This window comes from Sciurus vulgaris (assembly GCF_902686455.1).
Source record: "Sciurus vulgaris genome assembly, chromosome: 9".
Lineage (NCBI taxonomy): Eukaryota > Metazoa > Chordata > Mammalia > Rodentia > Sciuridae > Sciurus > Sciurus vulgaris.
Genome location: NC_136469.1, coordinates 141844240 through 141865641, shown reverse-complemented (window position 1 = coordinate 141865641; position 21402 = coordinate 141844240). Strand labels below are relative to the sequence as shown.

The following is a 21402-nucleotide window of genomic DNA, read 5'->3' as shown; positions in this document are numbered from 1 at the left end:
GAGTACAGGCAGTCCAGTGTGCAAACGGGTGGGGCAGCTCAGAGAGCTTCCTGGAGGCACCCTACAGCTCACAGGGAGCCCTCCATGAGGGGTGTGGGGCCTGACGGGCGGGAGGCGGCCACACAGCGGTCAGGCACACGGCCCAGCTGTGGGGTGCGGGCCCTGCCAGGTCTGCGCCACTCCCAGATCCTTCGCGACTCGCCGTGTCTGCACGCTGCCTGTGCTTTCATTTACTCTTCCCATTTTCTTCTAAGTTTTATTAATTTTCTTTTAAATCAGTTTGCTTTAGTTGTGCCTAAATAACTCTTTTTTGAAAGGAGGTTAGCTTCATGTTGTAAATAAAAATAAAATATCTGTTCATGGGGTGTCACATGCCACGAATAGGAAGGAGCCATGAAGATGAGTGCTACCGAGTCATCCATGACGTTTACATCTAAAGCACGGGGATGAAGTCCAGCCTCGGACAGCTCTGCCCGCACTGCAGGGTGCCAGCTGCTGGCCACCTGTGCCTCTACCTAAAATGTGGCTAGGAAACAGAGGAGTCACATTTTAAGTTTATTTTGAATAAGTTCCAGCTTCAAGCTAAACACGCACGGGGGTTTTCGGCTGCTGGGCTGCATCGCACGCTCTGTAAACGCTGGGCCTGTGGCTGATTCTTGCTTTGGAAGGAGGGAAGCAGGCACAGGAGTGGCAGAGGCAGAGCAGCAGGGAACATGAGTCCCCCTCCCCCATCACAGAGTTCCAAACCCCTGGGATGCTGGTGTCCGAATGGCCAAGCCCTCATGTGCAATGGTGTGGTGTTCGCGTGTGACCTTTGCACATCCTGCATGTGCTTGACGCCGTCTCTAGGTTGCTCACATGGACAGTGCGACGCATGTGCTGTGGAAATAGTTGAGGGACTGCATTGTGCAGGGAACAGTGACAAGGAAAAATAATCCATGTGTTAAGTGGGTGTGACTTTTTTTTTTTGAGTATTTTCCGCTGCACTTAGTTGGGTCTGTGGGTTCAGAACCTGGGACGTGGAGGCCCGCTGCATGTGGACCCGTGACGAAGCCTCCGTCTGCCTCCCACATGACTGTTTCAGGCCTGAGAGGCTGTGGGCACACAGGGAGCAGCGGAGCGGCACCAGCAGCTTTGCAGGGGTCGTGAGGCTGTGTGCGCTGGCGATGGGATTCCACACACAAGCCTGGAAGCCAAGAGCAGCAAGGAGACGCAGGAGAGGGGGAGGGGCAGGGCTGGGCGTGGCCACGGGCAGGTGAGGTTCCCAGACAGTAAGGATGTAGACTTCACACTCAGGCTGGATGGTAACTGTCTTTGAACTCAAGTGGCCCCAGGACAGTGGAATGGTAATTGTAGAAGTGCTGATCCATCCTAGAGCTGTGTAGTTCTCCCTGAGCCCTGTACTCAGCCTCACCTTCCTCACATCCTGAGCACACAGGGCACGCCATCTGCACGCTGCAGGGCGAGCCACCCACCAGCAGGTGTTTATTGAGCACTTCTGTGCACCAGGAATTGTGCTTGATGCCTGGGGTGGGCAAGATCCTGTCCTCCAGGAGTGGACAGGTGATAGACCATTTGTGAAATGTCCCATGTGGGAGCTGGTGGCCGGTGTGCCCAGCCAGCACACGAGCGCACCTTCCCAGCTGTGCTGTCTGCTAGTGGTGGGTGCTGGGTAGGGGCGCAGCGAGTCAGGTAGTGGTTTGCCAAGGGAGAGTGCAGCTCTGGAGCTGAGGTGTGTGTGAGCGAGAGGAATGTTCAGTGACCGGGGATCTGAGCCAGGCCAGGGATCGTGGAACGGGGCAGCATCAGTGGACTGTGGGGACTTCCCTGGCTGCAGATTCTGCCATATAACTCTGTCCAACCAGGGCGTAGCCTCTAACTTTGTGAAAATTGTCAGCTGATGAACATATAAAATGCTCTGGCTCTTAGGAACAGAGGAGGAGAAAATATCGAATGCTGGGCTCCAGGCAGCCTGGCTGGCAGAACTCAGGCATTTGGAAGGAGTGGAGTGTGGGCTGCAGAGATGCATGGAAATCCCCCTGGCTGGACTCATCCTTCAGGCAGCCCCTTGCCCTCTGGCCCTTCCCATGGCCTGGTGGTGCGTGGCCATGGAGGGACAGGCACCTGGAGCAGAGACCTGGGGAGCCGGCCTCCCTCGGCAGGGAAGGTCAGGGCCTGGGTGGCAGGTGCTGCCTGGTTCTGGTAGCAACCCAGTGACTAGGAACCACGTTCGTCTCTGACGTGGGAGGAGCCCAGAGGCAGTGGTGACTGCCACCTGGAGGGTCCTGGATGTCAGAGGATGACAGTCCTGATGGGTCCTGAGAAGAGAAGCCGGGTTGGAGCCTGTGCCCTGGCAGAGTGAAGGGCAGGTCCCTGCACCAGGGAGTCCTGTTCCCGTGACCACTGCCTGGGGAGTCTGCGTCTGCTGATGGCTCTGTGCAGTCCTCCCGGTCCACCCAGAATTCCCTGCGCGTCACCGTCTCTCATGTCCAACAGTCATTCCCCACCTCCGCGGCCAGCCTGGCACGTACCTGGCGCAGCTGCACCAAGGCTCACACGAAGGCTCCTCCCTCCTCCGCCTCGAGGTGGAAAGAGGGCCGAGCCCTTTCTGTCCCCCCACTGGACCGTGGGCAGCCTGTCAGCCTCCACAGCTGTGAGGGGCTTGTGGGGACCCTGGTCTGAGCACGTGGGTCCCCTGCCTGCCGCTGCAGGGCCACCCTCAGCCCGGCCAGCTCTCTGGCGACGGCCCTGGGCCTCACCTCTCACATTCTGGGGCTCCAGACTTGCCCTGCCTCCTTTCAGGTCAGGGTGGGCTGTGCAGTCTGCTGACCCCTCTGAGCAGCCTGTCTCCCTCGCAGAGCCCTGCAGACTCCCACTGGCTCCTAGTATCTGCCCCTAGCCCCACCGCTCTGGCATCTCCCGCCTGTCCTTACCACGTGCCCCTCATGCTGACCAGGACCCCTGGCCCAAGGTCCTCGGCCACTCTCTGGCTGCACTGGGTTTTCTGAGAATATGACTGCCTCCCCCATTTCTGGCAGAAGGCTTGGGATCAGGAGCCCGGGTGAGCGCTATCTATCCCTGCACTCATGCTGGCCTGGCACACAGTAGATGCTTCTGAACACAGTAGGTGGAGCAGGCTGGTGACCTTGGGAGTGAGGGAACTCACCACTCCCAGGTAGCCGAAGGACATCAACACCTGCTCCTTGGTCTGAGCTCCAGGTGGCCAGACCCCAGGCACTAAGAACCAGAGGAGCAGCCTGTGCCCTGGGCCTGGCAGGCAGGGGCTCAGGCCCACCGCTGGGCCTCCTGGACCATCGATTTCCCCAAAGGCAAAGTGGGGAAATTTCCTCCTCCTGAGGACATTTGTGAGGGACAGGAGAGTATTCACATGAAGGGCCTGGCAACCGATCAGGGCCAGCCACCTGCTGGTGGTACGTTCCCCTCTTGAACAGTGGCGCTTCAATGTTGAAGGCCAGTCCTCCTAAAGCCCCTCGCCTCTGCCCCCAGCGCCGCTCGGCATCTGCTTAGACAACCGCTCATGTCCTTTAATACCAGTGTTTTGAGATGGCTGTGCAGCACTGGGCGATTTTTCTAGAGTTGGACGCATCTCAGAGGTGACAGCAGGCCTGGGAGGCCTCAGCTGAGGGCCTCTGCTTCATTTCTAGCACCCGGAGGATTTTAAAGACAGTTCTATTGATTTTCCCTCCCTGAGCAATTCCTCACGCTGGAAGGGGCACTGCGCCAGCCGCCGTCTGGAGCACATTTCTGATCTCGTTCATGGAGTGGGTCCTCCCGCCAGGCCGGGAGCTGAGTGGCAGGAGGTTCAGGGCCCCAGCGCCAGCCTGCCAGCTCCGCCATTTTTCTGTGCAGGGAATGGAGGACCCTCCTTGCGGGCCAGGCCCTGTGTGGGTCAAGGACCCCAGAGCTCAGTGTCCACCCTGCCTCCTCTGCCCACTCACCGGGCCAGTCATTCAGCCAGGGCCTTGCTGTTCTCCCTTCCAATGGGAGACTCATGTGCCGGGGGCTGGGAGTGGGGTGAACAAGTGACCCTCATCAGCCTGCAGGTGGGCTGCCCCTCCCCGCTGCCCACTGTGCCGGCAAGAGGAGGAAGTGCTCTCCACGGCTACTGGATGGGTGGGACTGACGGATGGAGTGGCGACCACGTGTCTGCACCCCAGGCGCTCTGCCAGCACTGCCGCTGCTTTCCAGGTGCTGTACTAGGTGCAAGGGATACAGGCAGGTCCTTCCAAGTGCAGTGAATAGGTCGTCTACTGCAGAAAAGGAGGCGGTGAGTGGGGACAGAATTCCAGGCCAGGCACCCAGGGAAGAGCAGATTAAAAAAATCCTGCACAGAGAAGGTCTCTTTCCCTAACTTGCACAAAGGCATTCTTTGAGTGAGTGGGGCTCCCAGTACTGGCCTTGAGGGGCCGATAGTTGAGCAAGAGGATAGACCCTGCACTACACCAGCCCCGGCGCACCCTGCCGGCCCTGCCTTGGAGATGCAGAGCCCGGCTGCCTCTCCTCTTGGGCATGTGTCCAGCCCCTGTTGGCACTCACCTTGACTGTGGCCAGACCTAACTGACCTCCTCCATTCTTAGATTCAGGAACCACCGAGGTTCAGTCTCAGCCCCTCTTTGTGATGCCTCTGTGGCCTGACAGTCCAGGTGGACCCCTGGGGAGATGCCCTCTCCCGGGGCTGCTGTCCTGCATGGAATGTGTGTGGGATATGCCATGAGCCTCTGGTGGCCTGGCCTGTCATTCGGGGCTGTCATTCGCCGAGCTTCCTGTGTCCCTTACAGTGTCCAGCAATGACAGGGGTAGGGGTTAAAGACCACGAGTCAGAGCTCACTGCTCAGGCCCTCTAGAGACTTCCACCGGCATGAAGTAAGCTCCGCCCCTTCCTTCTGCTCTGAGGCCCCAAGGTGCCTGCCCGCCGCTCCCCAGCCGCCCCTCGCTCCTGGACTCAGCCTTGCTCAATCTGCCACCTGGTGTCCTGGCAGCCTGCCGCCCCTGCTGGGCCTCTGTGTCCCCTTGGGTGGGGTGTGGTTGGACTGGCACTGAAGCTGTCTGTCAGCCAACAGGTGGCATAACCTCAGTCTCCCTTGTCTGGCCAGGTGTGCCCCTGTGCCATGCCACCAGGCTGGACCTGGCCCCTGCCCGCTCGCAGGAGCCGGTGATAGCCCTCTTCCCACTCTGCGCTCAGGGACCGGCTTCCGTATGAGCTGGGCCATGGTGTAGTGTGTCCACTGCAGATGTCTATGAACACTACAAGTTGTCTCCCTTCTTCGCAGAAAGGCAGCTGATGGCACGCCATGCTTGGGGTCATAAGCAGGCCTGGCAGCAGGGCAGGGGCCTCTGGGAAGGCCCAGGCTTCCTGTGCACAGTGCTGCTGTCCATGGTGCTGACCCCGCTAAGCGCCCGTGCAACATGCGTGTGGTCATGGCCTGGCTCCCGCCCTGTCACTACTGGGCCCTGGGTGTTCTGGGCACCCTGCACCTGCTGACTCACGCAACCTCCGAGCAGCTCTGGTGATGTCATTAACCTCCCCCTCCACCAGCAATGGGGCTGAGCACACAAAGGCTGTAACCTGCCCAAAGCCACCCTGCTGGGGATGGCAGGGCTGGGCTCCATGGGTCCGCCTGCCCGTGGAACGCTGGCACCCAGCTGTCACGCCACATAGCCTCTCCTCCACCATGGTGTCACACCTAGCCACGCAGAGGCGGGTGCGCCTGCTGCAGCTTCAACAGTGAACTGCACAGCCCCTCAGAGGTGGGCGCGACCGTTCTCCACTTGACAGAGGTGGAGGTGAGCTGGAGAGGTGGGCACCCTGCCTGAGGCCTCTCAGGGCCCCAGGGCCCCCAGCTACCCATCCAGCTCCGTGGACGAAGCCGCTTCCTGGCGCTTTCTGTAGATCCTAAGGAAAACGTGCCACCCAGGACAGAGGACAGATGGTTTTGTGATGCATGTGGCCGAGGGCAAGGCTTTCTGACACTTTCTCTGGATGGTGGGAGAGGAGACATGTGGCCCTATCATGAGTCCCATCCCTTCCTGACAGACCTGGCATTTCTATGACACGCTCCCCACTAAAGTCCCTGTGACCCCAGGCCGGAGCCCAGGCCCGTGGCCTGCTTCTCTCGAGATGAGTCCCACCACCCCAGCCTGGTTCCCAGGCCCTGCCTCGTACCTCACCTGCCTCACCCTGGGCATCTGCTAAGCCGCCCGCTTGCCCAGATGTCTTCTCCCTCCCTCACTCCTCTTCTCTCCTGGCCAGAGGCCTTGCGGGTCCAGCTTGGGCTTCCCCTCCCAGCTCTGAGGATCCCAGGGGTGCAGCTCTGCACACACCCCTGGTCCCTCCAGGGGTGGCGCTGTTGTGCCTGTAGCAACTCACTTAGTGTTCGTTTTGTTTTCATTTTTCCCAGAGGGAGTGAGGGACTCTGCTTCTTGATTCTGACTTAACTTTAGCCAAGTGCAGACCTTCCCATGTGGGTCATCTCGAGAGTCCTCTGTACAGCCCTGCAAAGCCTTCATCAACCCAGCCCATCAATGAGAGGCAGGGCACAGAGAGGCTGGTTTTCTGAGAGGCCACACAGCCACACAGCCGTTGGTGGGGTCTGGCTCTGACTCTGAGTCCTGTCTTTGGAATTCCTGCCTGTCGTACCTGGGTGGCCGCTGTCCTCACGTCTGGGCTGGCCCCCTGCAGAGCTGTGCAGCCTGCCCCCAGGCAGACAGGGCTTGTGGAGCAGAGCAGCTCCTGTTTTCCACTCAGGCACCAAGGAAGTGGGAGCATAGAGCGGGAGATGGGCAGGAGACGGGCCTTGGGAGGACCAGCCTTGGGCACCTTGGTCCTGAGCTTCTGGGCCTCGTGACTATGAGAGCCACGCATCTGTCATTCAAGCCCCTGCCTGTGGCGCTGGCTGTGGTGGCCGAGCCCCTGCAGGGTTGGGTGCGAGGGGCCCGAGTGCTCGGCTCACGCTTGAGGCCAGGCCATCTTTTGGAGGTTTGCTGAGGAAAGCAGTTTTCCCAGGACTGTCCCCTGTGCTCCCAGTGTCCCTGGTATGCCAGCGCCAGCCCGGGAGGCTTTCTGCGGCTGCTCCCTCCATCCCTTCTACAGCTGCTTGGTCACCATGGTAACAGCCTCTGGGCCTGGGCAGCAGCAGGGCAGACCCCTGCCAAGACATCTGGAAGAACCACACTTCAGGCGGTGGAGCCAAAGGCTGCAGCTTTCCCTCTCGTCCAGCGTCCGTCTGCACTCAGACTGGCCTTGCTGAGGGACAGGAGCCAGTCCAGGGAGCCCCAGCATCAGGGCCCGGGGCGCCAACCCACGGGAGAGCTGCGCATGGGTGGCTGTGCACCTACCCCAGAACAGGGCCAGCCACTGCTCCACCTACGGCCCTGGCCGTGTTACTGCCCCCCCGGGCGCCTCCCTCTCCTCCTGGGTGGATGGACATGGCAGCCCCTTCCTGCAGGGACAGGCTCTGTGCCTGGCCTGCGCTGACCAGCTTCCTATCCTGGCGTGTGGTGGCTCAGGCACTCGCTGTGTCTGCAAGGCTGGCTGTCCCCGGCACCTCCGCTGAGGTGGGAGATGGTGAGATGATTTCCTCACCATCCCCCACCAAACGCTCGCCAGAACAAACGGGGGGCGACCTTCATCTCCTGTGCCTCACTTAACTGATTCCCCTGTGACGTGGGGAACATGCCAAGGCTTGAGGAGTGACAGCCAGGGATGCGGGGACCCCCTCCCCCATGTCGCCAGCCCTCATGATGCCTTCCGTGCTGGCGTGACCCTGGCTGGGCTTCTGGTAATGCAGAGTGCCTGTCAGCAGGAGACTGCAGGCTTCTCCGCAAACCCACGAAGGACCGTGAGACCAGGCTCCCTGTGTCCTTGGCAGGAGGGACCAGGAACTTCGCTTGCGGGTGGAACACACCCCATTTTGGGGCTTCGTCGACTCCCCCAGGTGCAGCTCAGAGTGCACAGGCTGGACCGAGTTGCCAGGGTACCCGGCACCCCCCGCCCCACAGCCAGCAGGGGCAGGAGGCCTCATCCTGGGGCGGGTGCATCCATCCTTGTCTCTTCCAGCTCCTGACAGCTGCCAGTCATCCTTGGAGCTTGGTCACTGGACTCTGACTCATTTTGCAGGGCCTACCCCTCTGGTGACGGTCCTCTGTGCATCTCATGAGGACCTTCGTGTTAGATTTAGGGCCCACCTGGGTAATCCAAGGTGATCTCATCTCGAGATCTTGAATTACATTTGCAAAGACCCTTTTTCCAAATAAGATGACATTCACACTCTCTTGGGGTTTATGGACACATTTTGGGGGCCATTCGCTGCCCAGAGCAGGTCTGTGGGATGTGCTTCTCTCTCCTGAGTCTCCCTGTGCCAAATTTTCTTACAGGGAAAGTGATTCTTGGCTGCCAGAGAGGGGTGGGAAGCGGATCAGAAGCCTATCAAACAGCCAAGCAGAATTAGGCAGCAAAGTGGGAGGGGCTCGAAGTGCGTCTGATTGTGCCCTTCCCCAAGGGAGGCCTGTCCTGAGATGGTCCTTGGACAGCAGAGTCCCACACGTGGACTCCCACAGCCGTGCAGGAGCTGGGAAGGGCCAGGGGCCACCCTCTGAAGGAAAGGAGGTTCCCTGCTCACGCCCACTGCCTCACTTTGCACATGTGAGATGGCTGCAGGGCAGAGGCAAGGTTTCTGACAGGGCCCACTCTGGAGAGGGCCAGACCTCCATGCCAGGGCCAGGCCTCCATGCCCATCCCAGGGCCTCCAACTTCTGACCTGGTGCGGTTGCCAAAAGTTAGAGCCGTCCAGGGTGGTCACTGTTGGACCAAGCGTCTGGTGCCTGCACACACCTGGCCATTCGGGTGGGAGTGGAGTCCTGTCCTTGCTGTGCCAAGGGGCTTCTTCCATGGTCACCTCCCTTGCCAGGAGCCCACCTTCAGGCTGGTCCTGGGATGGGCTAAATGAAATTCAGCAGGGAATGCGTCCCTTCTCAGTCATTTATTCCATTACATACACGAGGGCATCCATGAAGAGTGAGGCAGCTGGGCCCAGTGGGATGTCCACGGCCTGTAGGAGGCCATGCTGCCCCAGGGCGCTGGTCGTGGCTTCAGAGAGCAATACTGGCTGCTGGCCCCAGGGTCCCTGCTCAGAGGGGTCCCAGGTGTTGCCTGTGACTGTTTGTGGCATGTGGAGACCAAGCCCCTCCCAGAGTTGTCTTACAGTGTCCACTGTGCCCAGTGTCCCTTGCAAAAGCAAGTGAGGTTCCCAGAGTGCTCTGGCTTAACAGCCCCCGCCCTGGACCACTGGGGGACCCAGTCTCTGGGCCTCCAACTCTCCAGCCTGACCAGCACCAGTCAGAGCCGGCCCAGAAAGGCAGGAGGCCCTTTTCCCACAGGAGACTCCCAGGTCCTGGGCTGGGAGTGGTGCTGGGGGAGGGAGCCGGCCGGGGCCCACCCTCAGCCTCAGACAGTTCAGAATGAGAGACGAGGACTCGCTCACCAAGGGTGGTCCCGGCTCGGCATGCAGTAGGTGTGCAGTAAAAGCTCCTATCCTCTGCTCAACACTGGTAGGGGCTGGGAGCCACTGGGGAGAGGGCTCAGGGTGGAGGGAGGCAGTGGGCCCAGCTCGGCGAGGACAGTAGGCCCTCGTGGAAGGGTGGCCGGCAAAAGCTTCTCCCGCAGCAACGTGGCTCAGCGGCCTCTCAGGCTGGGGTGTTCGTCTGGGGGTCCCGGGAGCAGAGGAGGCGAACGGGCTTGCCTGGGAGGCCTGGGAGCTCAGGAGGGAGAGCAGCCAGGGTGCCGTCGCTGCCCTTCCTTGACCTTGGCCCAGACATCGTGGACATCAAGCCGGCCAACATGGAGGACCTCACGGAGGTGATCACGGCCTCAGAGTTCCACCCCCACCACTGCAACCTCTTCGTCTACAGCAGCAGCAAGGGCTCGCTGCGGCTCTGCGACATGCGGGCGGCCGCCCTGTGTGACAAGCACTCCAAGCGTAAGTGCCGCGCCTGGGCCCTGCCGCCGCTCGTGGGCGGCCCGGGAGGCTGTCCTGGGACTGCGGGTGGCTGGCGGGCCGGCCGGGGTGCTGCCCGGTGCCTCCTTAGCTCTGGCTGCGGGGATGCTGGGCCTGCCGCCCCAGGAGCTGCCTGGCTCCAGGGCCTGGGATTCTGGGATCAGGGCCTGGAGACCCAGGAGTGAAGGAGGTGCTTGCCCTGGCGCCACCCCTGGGAACCTTCCCTGACCTTCATGCAGGTCAGGCCTCCTCTGTCCTCCCGCCCTGCACTGCCCTTCCCTCGCAGAACTCCCAGGGTAGCCCCTTGTCCCAGAGCCCTCCCTGGGGTGCCCTGGAGGCCCAGGGGGACCAGCCAGCAAACAAGACAGCACCACAGCCCATGCCGGCCAATGCCGTTCAACGCTCGACTGAGCCTGGCCCAGGCCTGGCTCTTGGCTGTCTCCTCTGCTTGCCTCCCAGGCTCTGAGGGAGCCACCGTACAGCGAGGAAGAGCCCCAGGGGTGGGCCCAGGGTCCCCAAGACTGAACTCGGCGGGACTGGGCCCCCAGAGCACAGAGGCAGATTCAGGCTCCCCTCTGGACTGGGGGGTAGCAGGGTGTGCCCACGTGTGAGGGCGGGCTGTGTCCCTCTGGCCCACCTCCCCATCGGTCCCAGCGCCTGTTAGCAGCGTCTGGGAAGAACCGCTGCCCGGTGAGCGAGGCCCGGCCTGCTGGTGGCACGGGCGGGCCACACCTTTCCCCTGGACGCAGTCGGGTGGGCCCCGCACCAGCCCTGGGGACTTGGGCTCAGGGCGCTGAGCTCCTGTTCCCTTTCCCTCCGTGAGTTCTGTCCTGCGCTCCGGCTGCACCGCCCTCCTCAGCTCCTCCCAGCTCCGCGGGGCGCGTGGAGCTTTCAGTAGGAGCCGGTTCCCTCCAGGGGCTTGCGTCCGAGTCGGGGAGACAGTGAACAAGCTAGACAGCAGTGTCAGGGCAGGGACAGAGCCGGGGGTCAAACTGAAGAGTCATGGCAAAACAGCCAGGGGAACCCTGGGGTGGTGGGGAGAAGAATGTTCCAGAAGCAGTGCTGTGCAGGGGCAGAGGCAGGAGGCGGGAGCCGTGTTGGAAGGCAGAGTGGCCAGCAGCGGGAGAGCGGGAAGGAGGGCGGGAGCCCAGTCAGAGTGGAGCAGGGGCAGGGGGCTCAGGCTGCCCGCAGGCCAGGGAAGGGTCAAGGATCAAGTGTGCTCCAAGCGAGGTGGGCTTGGGTGGGCGAAAGCAAGGGTGTGCCTGGGGCGCTGCAGACTCCAGGTGAGGCTGGAGCGGCAGGTGAAGGTGGGTGGGCCCGAATCGGTGGCAGGCTTGGGCACGTGAGTGGGGCATCTGTACCCAACTCCTGGGAGTACAGTCCAGCAGGCAGCCAGACATGGAGGCCTGGATGCCAGGGAGAGGCCTGGGCCCCCGAGTTACTGGCATGCGGACAGGACAGAGGGGAGGCCAGGAGCCACCTGAGGCTCAGGCGAGCGTGAGCAGAGCTGGCCCACAACCAGGCCCGGGACTGAGCTGTCCCCTGCACTGCCACAGTGGACAACCTTAGCACAGCACAGGGTCATTCCCTCACAGCACGCGGGCCAGTCTGACGCAGCCTCCTCGCCCCAGAGGGAGGTGCCCCGGGCAGCCTGGCTCCTGCGGGCTCTAGGAGAGGCGCCCTCCCTGTCCTGCCAGCTTCCAGAGGCTGCAGCCCGCCTTCCCGGGCTGTTGGCTACTCTCATCTTGGTCTCCAAAGCCACTCTGCCTCCCTCTTCCCCTTATAAAGACCCTCTGGTCACACTGGCTCCACTGGGGCACTGCAGGTGACGCCCCATCTCAAGGTCACTGACCAGCGCCTGAATTCCATTCACCTGCCGTGATGCACACAGCAGTCCACAGGGTTGCAGCATCAGGTGGCCAGGCCGGGGCCATCCTGCCCTTCACAGCCTTGCCACCGCCTGTGCCCAGTGCTGCCGACTCAGCCCCCGACCCGGAGCCTGGCCTGTGTGCCACTCTGCCTCGGAGTGCACAGAGTGAGATGGAAGGAAGGGTCTCGGCCCCGACTCCGTTGAGCCCCGTGGAGGGAAACCCAGGCTTCCGGGCACATCCTTCCCCCAGGACAGGGGCTCAGAGACACCCCCGTGTTCAGCAGTGCAAAGGGCCACTGAGCAACGTCCACGCTGTGGGGAGCCTGCTCGGCCACCTCCTTTCCAGTGTTGTTTTAGAGGATTTTTAAATGGTGTGGAAAGGATCCTGTGAAAGACGGAGCGTAAGAGCGCAGTGGCCACCCTGCCCAAGAAGGAAGCAGAGGAAAGCCCGTAGGGACCAGGCGGCGGCCGCCGGGGCGAGCTGTGCGAGCGGCCCAGACTCTGCTCCTGGCTCTGTGGTGTTAAACGGCAGCTTCGAATCGGGGGGACTGAGGGGGCGCAGAGACCTGTCGTCCATTGTCATCCAGGGGTGGCAGTCACACCCCTGGGCTTCGGCAGCTGAGTCCGCGGGTCCCCAGGGTATGCGGGAGCACTGTGCCTTCCTGAGCCCGCCAGGCCGCCTGGATTCTGGCCCTGGGACCACTCGGCTCCTGGTGATGAGCCAGCCTTGTCTGAGTCACATGCACACTTGAGGGTGGGAGAAATGGAGCTTTGGTTCTGATGACTAACCCAATTTTCATTCCTGCCCCGTTCCCCAGGGCTGCAGGGAGCATTGCTTTGGGGCCCTGGCAGACCCCTCCCCGTAATGCACTGAGGTTCCGAGGGAGAGATGTTCAGGGAGCAAGCGACACTGGGTCTTCGGGGACACTGGGTCTTCGGGGACACTGGTTGGCACTGGTTGGTGATGCATGGCCGGGTGCCTCCTGAGACATCCCTGTGGCCTGTTTTCTGGCCTCCTGAGACTCCCCAGGGAGCGTTGGCCGCATCCTGGTGCCCAGGCCCCTCCGTGGCCTGCAGACGTGTGGGCTGCGGATGACTCGCTGGTCTCATGCAGCCTGTGCGCGTGCTCCTAGGAGATGCTGGCCTTTGGTTTGACTTCCCTGTACTTTGCCCATGCCGAGCTGGGCAGCTCTTCGTTTTCCTGGTTGGCGTGTTATAGGATCCATCTCCCTTTCGATCCGTGGTGCATGCAGGTTTTCTGTCGGAGTTCATGCTGTATTTTAAAGTTTTCTGGGCTTTTCAAGCCTGCGTGGAGGGATCTCCCCTCCCCGCGTGCGGTGCCGGGAAGCCCGGGCCTGGGCGCCTGAGCCACGCGCTCAGCCCGGGGTCCTCTGCAGGGCCGGGCAGGGTCGTTCCAGCTCTGACTGTGCAGCTTGTTCCCTTGCCTCGCTCCCTTGCGCTAATGAGGAGTGAGGGGTCGGACGCCCTCCTGCCTGCTCGGCCCAGCTGTTCCTGGTTCTCAGGCAGATGGTTCCTAACTAGCAGGTGGTGGGGGCTGTTTCTGATCAGAGCAGAAATGGCTGCCCTTCAGCGAGCTGTTTTAGAGGCCTGGAGAGAGGCTCAGTCCTCACCTCCCACTGTATGCGTTTTTCCATTCGGCTCAAAGCTCAGCAAGGGACCGGGAGCGACACCCCAGGGAGACACATTCACAGCATCCCTTCCTAACGGGATGAATCTGCGATTTTCAGTTCACTCTGCGACCGGACTCTTGGACCACAGTGGATGTCATTTCCACAGTGGACAGATGAGGAAACCGGAGGTCTGAGAAGCACAGTAGCTTCCCAGACCATCCTCACCAGGGGGTGGGAGGGCACGCAGGCTGCCCTGCTCTCGGGTACATGCCCCTGGTTTCTCTCGGCAGTGGAAACCAGGGTCTTGTCTGCTAGGCGTTGTGACAGGGTAACCATGGAAACAGCCCTCCGCCAGTCCTCAGAATAGACAGTTATTTCTGCATTGGACAGTGCAGCCGCGGAAGGCTCCTGGGACAGGCAGGGGTCCAGGCCCTTGGTGGGCACCACGAGACCCCAGCTCACGCTTGCTGAGTGCTTAGAGTGCAGCTCGGGCTACCCGGGTGGCATCCGTCCAGTCCCAGAGCTGCCGTGGAGCGGGGCTGGCCGGGCGTCACAGACGCCGAGCAGGAGTGCGCCGATCCTGCTGCCGCCATGGAGCCTGGAGGCTGCTCTTTCCTCTGTGGAGTCAGAGGCGGAGTTGGGAGGCTGGCGGCTGGGTCCCTAGGGGCCTCGGGTGGAGTCCATCTCCAGCCTCCAGGGGCCTCCCGTTCCCCAGCCGTGGCCCTCATCCTCACGCAGGTCACGCTGAGCTCTGCTCCCCTCTCCCTCTGCCTTGAGCCCTGCCTCCCTCTGAGAGGTCCCTGTGTCCTCCAGCCTCCAGAGCCTCTCCCCGTGTGCACGTGTGCACGAGTTCCTTAGAGGTCACTATTGTCTACCACATTGAAGCACTGAGAAGTGAAGACATTTGCCCAAGGTCACACAGTCAGGTAGCGCCAAGGAAGAGTCAGATGGTCTCCTGTCACCAGCCTGAGCTCTTTCTGCCTCTACAGAAACCTCAAAGGCCGAAAGCTCGTGGGAATTGTGTGTGAGCCAGGCTCACGTGGAGGGGCTGTGTGGGAGGGACTCCCGAGGTGCACCCCTGATCCTGCATCCATAGCAGAAATGCCAGATGGCTGAGACCCTGCAGCAATCTGGAGGCAGAGTCGGGCACAGTTCCCCTGCAGTGGGAGCAACCAGTGCAAAGGCCCTGGGGCTGGATGCTGAAGCCAACATGGCAGAGTGAGGCCAGGTGCATGGACGGAGGAAGGCCTGCGTGGAGAGCTTCACAGGCGTGGGGAGAGCTTCTGGCTCACTCTGAAGGGGACAAAGCCACAGGGCGCTGTGAGTGAGGAGCGGCTTGGCCTGGCTGTTTGGCAGGATCTCCCTGGCGGCCAAGTGGAGAACAGTTTGGGGGTGAGGCTGAAAATGGGGACTGGCTGGGGGCAGAGATGCAGGTGCTCGGGTGGCTGGTCCGGGAGAGGGCTCAGGTTGGCACCGTGCCACGGCTCCAGCCCCCCGGAGCGGCCGGGCTAGTGGAGGCAGGCTGGAGGGGCCGGGAAGAGCTGGCTTGAGTCGAGGTGCCTGCCGTGCCAGGAGACAGGAGCCCAACCGATGCATGGAGGGCACACAGCAGGGCATTTCTGCAGGGCATCGTGGGTGGGCGGCCAGCTGGTCTCCCTCAGGGTGGAGGGAGAGGCCTCTGAGGAGGAGCCAGCCTGGCAGCGAGACCAGAGCATCCTGGGGAAACATGCCTTGGCAGCTCACAGGGACAGGGGTGTGGGGGACAGTGTGGTGGAGTGGAAGGAGGGGTCTTTGAGGCACCACCTGCCTCAGGGGGACAGGTGTCATCATCCACCTGTGACTGATGACTGCCCACTGCCTCTTAGGAACTCCCCGCCCCCCAACTCGCACAGCCTCAGGGGCAGCCAGGTGCCACCTGGCGGCATCTCCGAACAGAGGCATCCCCTGGACCTCAAGAGGTCACTGGTGCCCAGGGCCCCTCAATCCCCACCCAGCCACGCTCCTGCAGCACCGCCTGGCCAGCTCCCCCAGAGCACTGCCCGAGGAGGGGCTAGCCTGGGCTCAGGAGCCCCAGGAGGGGCTAGCCTGAGCACATGGCTTGTTCCAGGCACATGGATGGCCCTGTATCATGTAAGGGAAGGGGTTCGTTGCCAGGGCAGCCAGGTGCGGTGACCCAGAGGACCCCATCGGCGCCCCGTCGCTTCAGGCCCGTGTCCTGTGGTCTCTGCCTCTGAGGACTCGCAGCCCCGTCTGCTTCTCTCAAGTTCTCAGGGACCTGCGCCTTGTCCCTGGATGTGTGGCTTAGGCCCAGGCGTGTGGCCGCTGACCCCGACCCCGTAGCCCAGCTCCACATGCTCCGTGCAGCCCCATCTGTGCCCAGAGGAAAGCTGTGCACGTGTTGCCAGCACCAGGCTGGAGCGTGGCCACCACTGAGAGGGACACCGGTGTGCCCTGACACCCAGTGAGGTCTTCCCTCCAGGCCTGAGACTTAAGTGGCATCGCATCCCCTTAGGGAAGAGATTCGGTGAGGGACCGAGCGGCGAGTGCCTGCGCACCAGCAGCCCTGAGGTCTGTCTGTCGAGTGAGCAGGGCTGGGCCGAGCTAGCCGGGCTTCAGGCTCTGTGTGGGCAGAGCTACCAAGGCAGGACCCCTGCCTAAGGTGGTGTACAGCCCACGAGGTGACCACGACCCTCCATGCACCAAGACACCGGCCGGGCGACAGCAGAGGTGAGCCTGGGTTTCTCTGGAGAGCACGTGAGCAGCGTGCGAGAGCGGGTGTGAGAGCCAGGCTCAGAGAGCGCACGGGAGTCATGAAGGAAGGCAGGTGAGGAGGGACGAGGAGCGGAGGCAACCTGAGGGGACCCCTGGAAAGAGCCACGCTGACTCACTGAGCAGCCACTACCTGTCCACAGGGGCCAGGTGTCACCTCGCCACCTTGCCCTTTCTCCAGGTGAGGGAACAGGGCTCAGAGAGGCGGGCTGCCTGGCCCTGTGCTCGCCCTGGGCCCCGGCGGGAAGAGGCCCGCTGTGGGGAGGGCGGCCCGGGTGTGCATGAGGCCAGGGCAGCAGGTTGGGCGGGAGCAGGTGGGGGGGAGCTTGTCGGCTTCAGGCTGTGGCCCGCCTGGGTCCCGCAGGCTCCGGCCCCCCTGGAGTGTCCCACAGAAGAGGGCACCATCCGTGGTCCCGCCACAGGCTCCGCCTGGATGTCCTTAAAGCCCTGGGTCTTCAGAGCCCAGCGTCCCTGGCCTGGGGCAGGGGGACGGGGGCGGTCCCCCAGTGCCCTCACCTGGCCCTAGCGGGGAGGGGAAGGGACACGCAGGGGAGGAGGACCTGACCATCAGGGCACCAGCTAAGCCATGGAGCCTCCACTATGCAAAGTCCTTAGGAAGAAAGGGCTGGGACGGAGGTTCTGCTGACTTAGCCCTCCAACTTTTACACAGATTCGCCAGGCCGAGGGCAGGAGAGAGGACTAGATTGGGCCATCACAAGTGGCAGCGGCTCTGGGACACGTCTTTAAATTCTTGGCAGCAGTAACCACTGTGAAATGTCCTTAGCGATTCCGTCAATTAGTGGGGGAACCCCTGGTCTCTTAGTGAGGCCCGGGGGTCGCAGCCCGTGCCTGCGTGCCTGGGTGGGGGGTTGACATGGACAAGAGGCAGCCGTCTCGAGGGGAACGTCTGTCATGTCGAACATCACATAGCCACGTTTAAAAAGAAAAATGAGGCATTTTAAGGCATGACTTTTTCAGACTGATGAAGGTCCCTTCCCACTTACCTTTGTGCTTCTGACCCTTTTTTCCCTAGGAACCATCAGAAGTGCCCAAGTGTAGGGTTATGGGGCCAGTGGCCTGCTGTCTGTTTTCAGTGACTGGTTGGTGTCCTCTCAGCCTGTGACCTCTGTGGGTCTCTCCTCCTGGAGGCTGGTGGGAGGCTCAGCGATCATGGAAACAGCACCTACCTTAGAGAGGGCAGGGTCCCAGCAGAGGAGCAAGGGGCTGGGACAGACCTTGGGAACAGGACGTGGCACCTTGTGACCAGAGGGCCAGCAGGGAGGGGACCTCCCCTGAGCCTCTTGGGAGCTGTGGTCAGGGCTCTGCCTCCTTATTTCAGGCCTGGGTTTGTAGAACAGGCCAGCAGACAGGACCGCCACTCAGATGGTGTCCATGGGGACAGCAGGACAGGTTGACAAATGGTTAGATCCCAGGCTGGTCAGTAAATGACTGCCCCCCCCTTCCCATGGAGCCTAAGGTATTACTGCTTGGCCAGAAGGGATCCTGGCACCAGGGCCACCGTGGAAGGCCATGGCCATGAGCACCCTCCGCACCATGAGCAGAGACCTGCCCAGGGTCCCAGAGTCGATTAGTGCAGAAGCCATAGCCGCGCCCAGCCTAGGGGAGGACGGTGCCCAGACACTGGAGGATGTCAGGATCTGGCGCTGGACGTCCCCAGTAGGAGGCAGAAGAGGGCAGCCCTGGAGTGTAGGGCTGGTTCCCTTCCACCACTTTCTTCCAGCTCTGGGCCCCGCTGTGGTTTGGAGCCGCTCTTGGTTTTCCTGGCTGTAAAATGGAGATAATTAGCATATCCTTGATACTTTTATTGGGGAGTTAGATGAGGTACTTCATGGGCAGAGTGCAGTGCAGAAGCTGATGCACAGAGGAGCCCTTGGAGGCGCTGCTTCCTCCTCTCGTGGTTGATGTCTGGCCACGGCCTGACCGCGCTTGGTCATAGGTGTGCTGAGTGAATAAATGACTGTGCACAGGGACAGCTGGGCCCAGGGTGGGAACGGTCATCTGTCCTTCTGACTCGCGGGCTGGGCACTCCAGTGACCGTGATCCATCCTCCCTTCAGTCTTTGAAGAACCCGAGGACCCCAGCAACCGCTCCTTCTTCTCGGAAATCATCTCCTCGGTGTCGGACGTGAAGTTCAGCCACAGCGGCCGGTACATGCTCACACGGGATTACCTCACCGTCAAGGTCTGGGACCTAAACATGGAGGCCAGGCCCATAGAGACCTACCAGGTGGGTGCCGCTGTCTGGAGACCTTGGGCCCCTGGCAGGCGGGGTCCCACAGGCCGTTGCTCCCAGCCAGCCCACCTCCAGGGAGTGGGAGCACCCCGGCACCCAGGGCCTCAGTTTCGGGGAGGAGAGGGGGAGAACGAGGACGGACATCAGGCTGCGCCTGAAAGCAGGGCAAACCCTCCTCCCCATCTCTGTCTCTTGCCAAGTGGGCAGCTCTGCCCTCTCCTGGGAGCAGCGCGCCCTGGACACTGGTGCAGGGCTGGTGAGTCTGCACCTCCCTGAAAGGACGCGCGCTGCTTCCTCTCGTGTCCAGCCAGACGCTGTGGGGTCGCGAGCCTCGCGAGGTGCAGCCCAGCACGTGGAGTAGAGAGCAACGAGGCCGCGGCGGGCGGCTCCGGGCGCCTCGGGAGCTGGAGGTCCTGGGCTTCCTGGAGAAGCAGGCACTGGCATTAGACCCAGAAGGGCAAGCGGGTGGGACTTGGTCACGCAGCTGTGGCGGGAAAGCACGCACCTGAAGGCCCAGCTGGAGCCTCACGGTGTCACAGGGATGAGGGGCGTGGGGTGTCACACAAGGGTGGCACATGGAGTCACCTCCGTTCCTTACTGCCCCTGTGAAGAGGGTGCCGTCCAGTGCCCGCAGAGAGGAAGCCCGGGCTCTGGGGGATGGGGTGTGAGGGAGGCCGCCAGACTCAGTGCCCCACATCCGAGTCCTCCCTCCCGAGGCCTGGGTAGGGGCTGTCCCGGGAGGTAGGGGCAGGTGGGCAGGGTTGGCCAGGGGCACAGAGCTCAGGAGATGGCCTGCTCCGGGGCTAGCGGGGCCACGTGTGAGTAGGGCCCACCGAGCCTCTCCCAGCGACAGCCTGCGTTGGCCACGGCGAGGCCATCGGCGCCAACACACACTGCACCCAGGGCAGGAGCCGCTCTTCTGAGTCCCTCTAGAAAGGGCAGAGGCCTAAGAACGGGACAGGGACACCAAGCCTTGCGCTGCCCGTGGTCCGTGCAGACCCCTGAACCGCGTGGCTTGATTCCAAGGTGCCTTGTGGAGGGGCGTGCGGGGTCTTGGTGGGTCTCAACCGGCCGGGGACCCGTACCCAACTTAGCTTGTGCCACCTGGCGTGGAGCGGGTCCTGTGGCCCGCCTGGCAGTACCTCACAAACAGGGCCCTTTCTCTCCGCCATGAGGAGTCTGGGCAGGCAGCTCAGGAGTGGCAGTGCCCCGTGACGCTCTCCCTGTCCAGTGCTCACCCGGCCCTCCTCTCACCAGGTCCACGATTACCTTCGGAGCAAGCTCTGTTCCCTGTACGAGAATGACTGCATCTTTGACAAGTTTGAATGTGCCTGGAATGGCAGCGACAGGTGAGCCCGGGGGTTCTTGACCTGCGTGACCGCAGCAGGCAGCTGGGCTGACCATCCTGGGTGGATACTCCTTGCTGAGTGAAGGTGTTGATGCGGGGCCACACACCCTGGGGCCATGGGGCATGAGGGCTGAACCCCAGTCCCTTGTCTCCATGAGGCAGGCAGCATGTGGCACCTGGTCACTGTCATCTGTCCATCCCCATGGGCGCCATGATGGCCTCGCTTCTCTGCAGCAGTGACCATTGGTCCACCTGGCCCCCTCCCACCTAACTGTGGCCACCATTGGCAGCAGCCCCGAGCAGGCCCTCAGCTGTCTGTCCATGCGGTGTGGACAGGGGTGGGGCCCAGGGGCACAGTCTGGCCTTTCACGTGGATGGCCCCCACCACACACCTCCTGTTGGACAGCTGGGCCCCTGAGCTGCTGAGGGCTGCCGTAGTCCCGTAAGCTGCTGTGCTGTGACCTGCTGTGGCTTTGGGCACAGGGCTTGGAAGGGGTGGGGGACAGTGACTGGACCAGGGTCAGGAGGAAGTCACGTGAAAGCAGGCCTGGCCTTAAGTGGGGCCGAGCCAGTGGTGACGGGAGCCCTTGGACCTGTTGCTGCCATGAGGGGCACAGCTGCCCGCAGGGCTTCCAGCCAGAGCTGCGTGCAGTGGCCAGCAGGGTGGTCACGGGGTCCTCTGAAGGACACTTAGAAGACTAGGAGCCCCAGCCTGAGGCTGGCCCCGTACCCCAGGCCTCCTCTCTAGCCCACAGGCCGATCGCACACCCAGCAGGCAGGACTGCTCAGGCCCTCCTGCCCTGTGGCCGTCACACGCCTGGGGACTCCCTGGTGAACAGTGGGTGTAGGTCCAGTTAGAATCTCAGGAGAGGAACATGGTGCTGTAAGGAGGTGACTCCAACCCGGCTACTAGGTATATTTGGGTGTTTGTCCCCAGTTGCCACCCCTGCCTGTCCTGCCTCCAAGTGGCCACCAGGGGTCGCATGTGATCAGGCGACACCTGTGCCCAGAGCCAGAGGCACTGAGCTCCAGGTGGCTGGTGCCCAGCTTTGGGGCTCCACCGTCCTGTCCTCCCCCAGCACTGCCTGCAGGCGTGCGCTTTACAGGCCCCTGTCCCAGCCTTGGTGGTCCCCACCGCTGCCCGCTCCGTGCTCCGGCCCTCGTGATCCCGCCCTGAGTGCTCTGCTCCTGGTGGCTTCCCGTGGCCTCTGCAGCAAGCCCTGGGGTCCTCCCCACCCACCCGCAGCCCCCTGGGCTTTCTTCCCCATCCTGCCACCTACCACGTGGTTTCCCCTGTTCGCCTTCCCCCTGGGGGTAGACTGGTGCCCCTGGGGTGGGGTGGGGCTGGGGTCCCTGTGCACCCTCATCCAGGGCACAGGGAATGCTGCCCAGGGCTGTCTCATTTCTGGGACGCAGAGGCACCTGGCTTCCTCTGAGCTTGGCGAGTCTGTGCTGGGATCCCGTAACCAAGCACCCTGGTGCTGCCCTTTGGGACTTTGCACACAGAGACACACGCAG

The 21402-nt window shown here is 62.3% G+C and overlaps 1 protein-coding gene across 2 annotated transcripts in view; it reads left to right on the top strand.

The window, feature by feature from the left end:
• Window positions 1–21402, top strand: part of PPP2R2C (protein phosphatase 2 regulatory subunit Bgamma) — a 100217-nt gene that overhangs the window by 74368 nt on the left and 4447 nt on the right. For both annotated transcript variants that reach the window (XM_079153626.1, XM_079153627.1), the window contains exons 6-8: window positions 9831–9995; window positions 18361–18530; window positions 19794–19885. In XM_079153626.1, the coding sequence (XP_079009752.1) occupies window positions 9831–9995; window positions 18361–18530; window positions 19794–19885 (427 nt within the window). The remainder of the gene's footprint in view (window positions 1–9830; window positions 9996–18360; window positions 18531–19793; window positions 19886–21402) is intronic.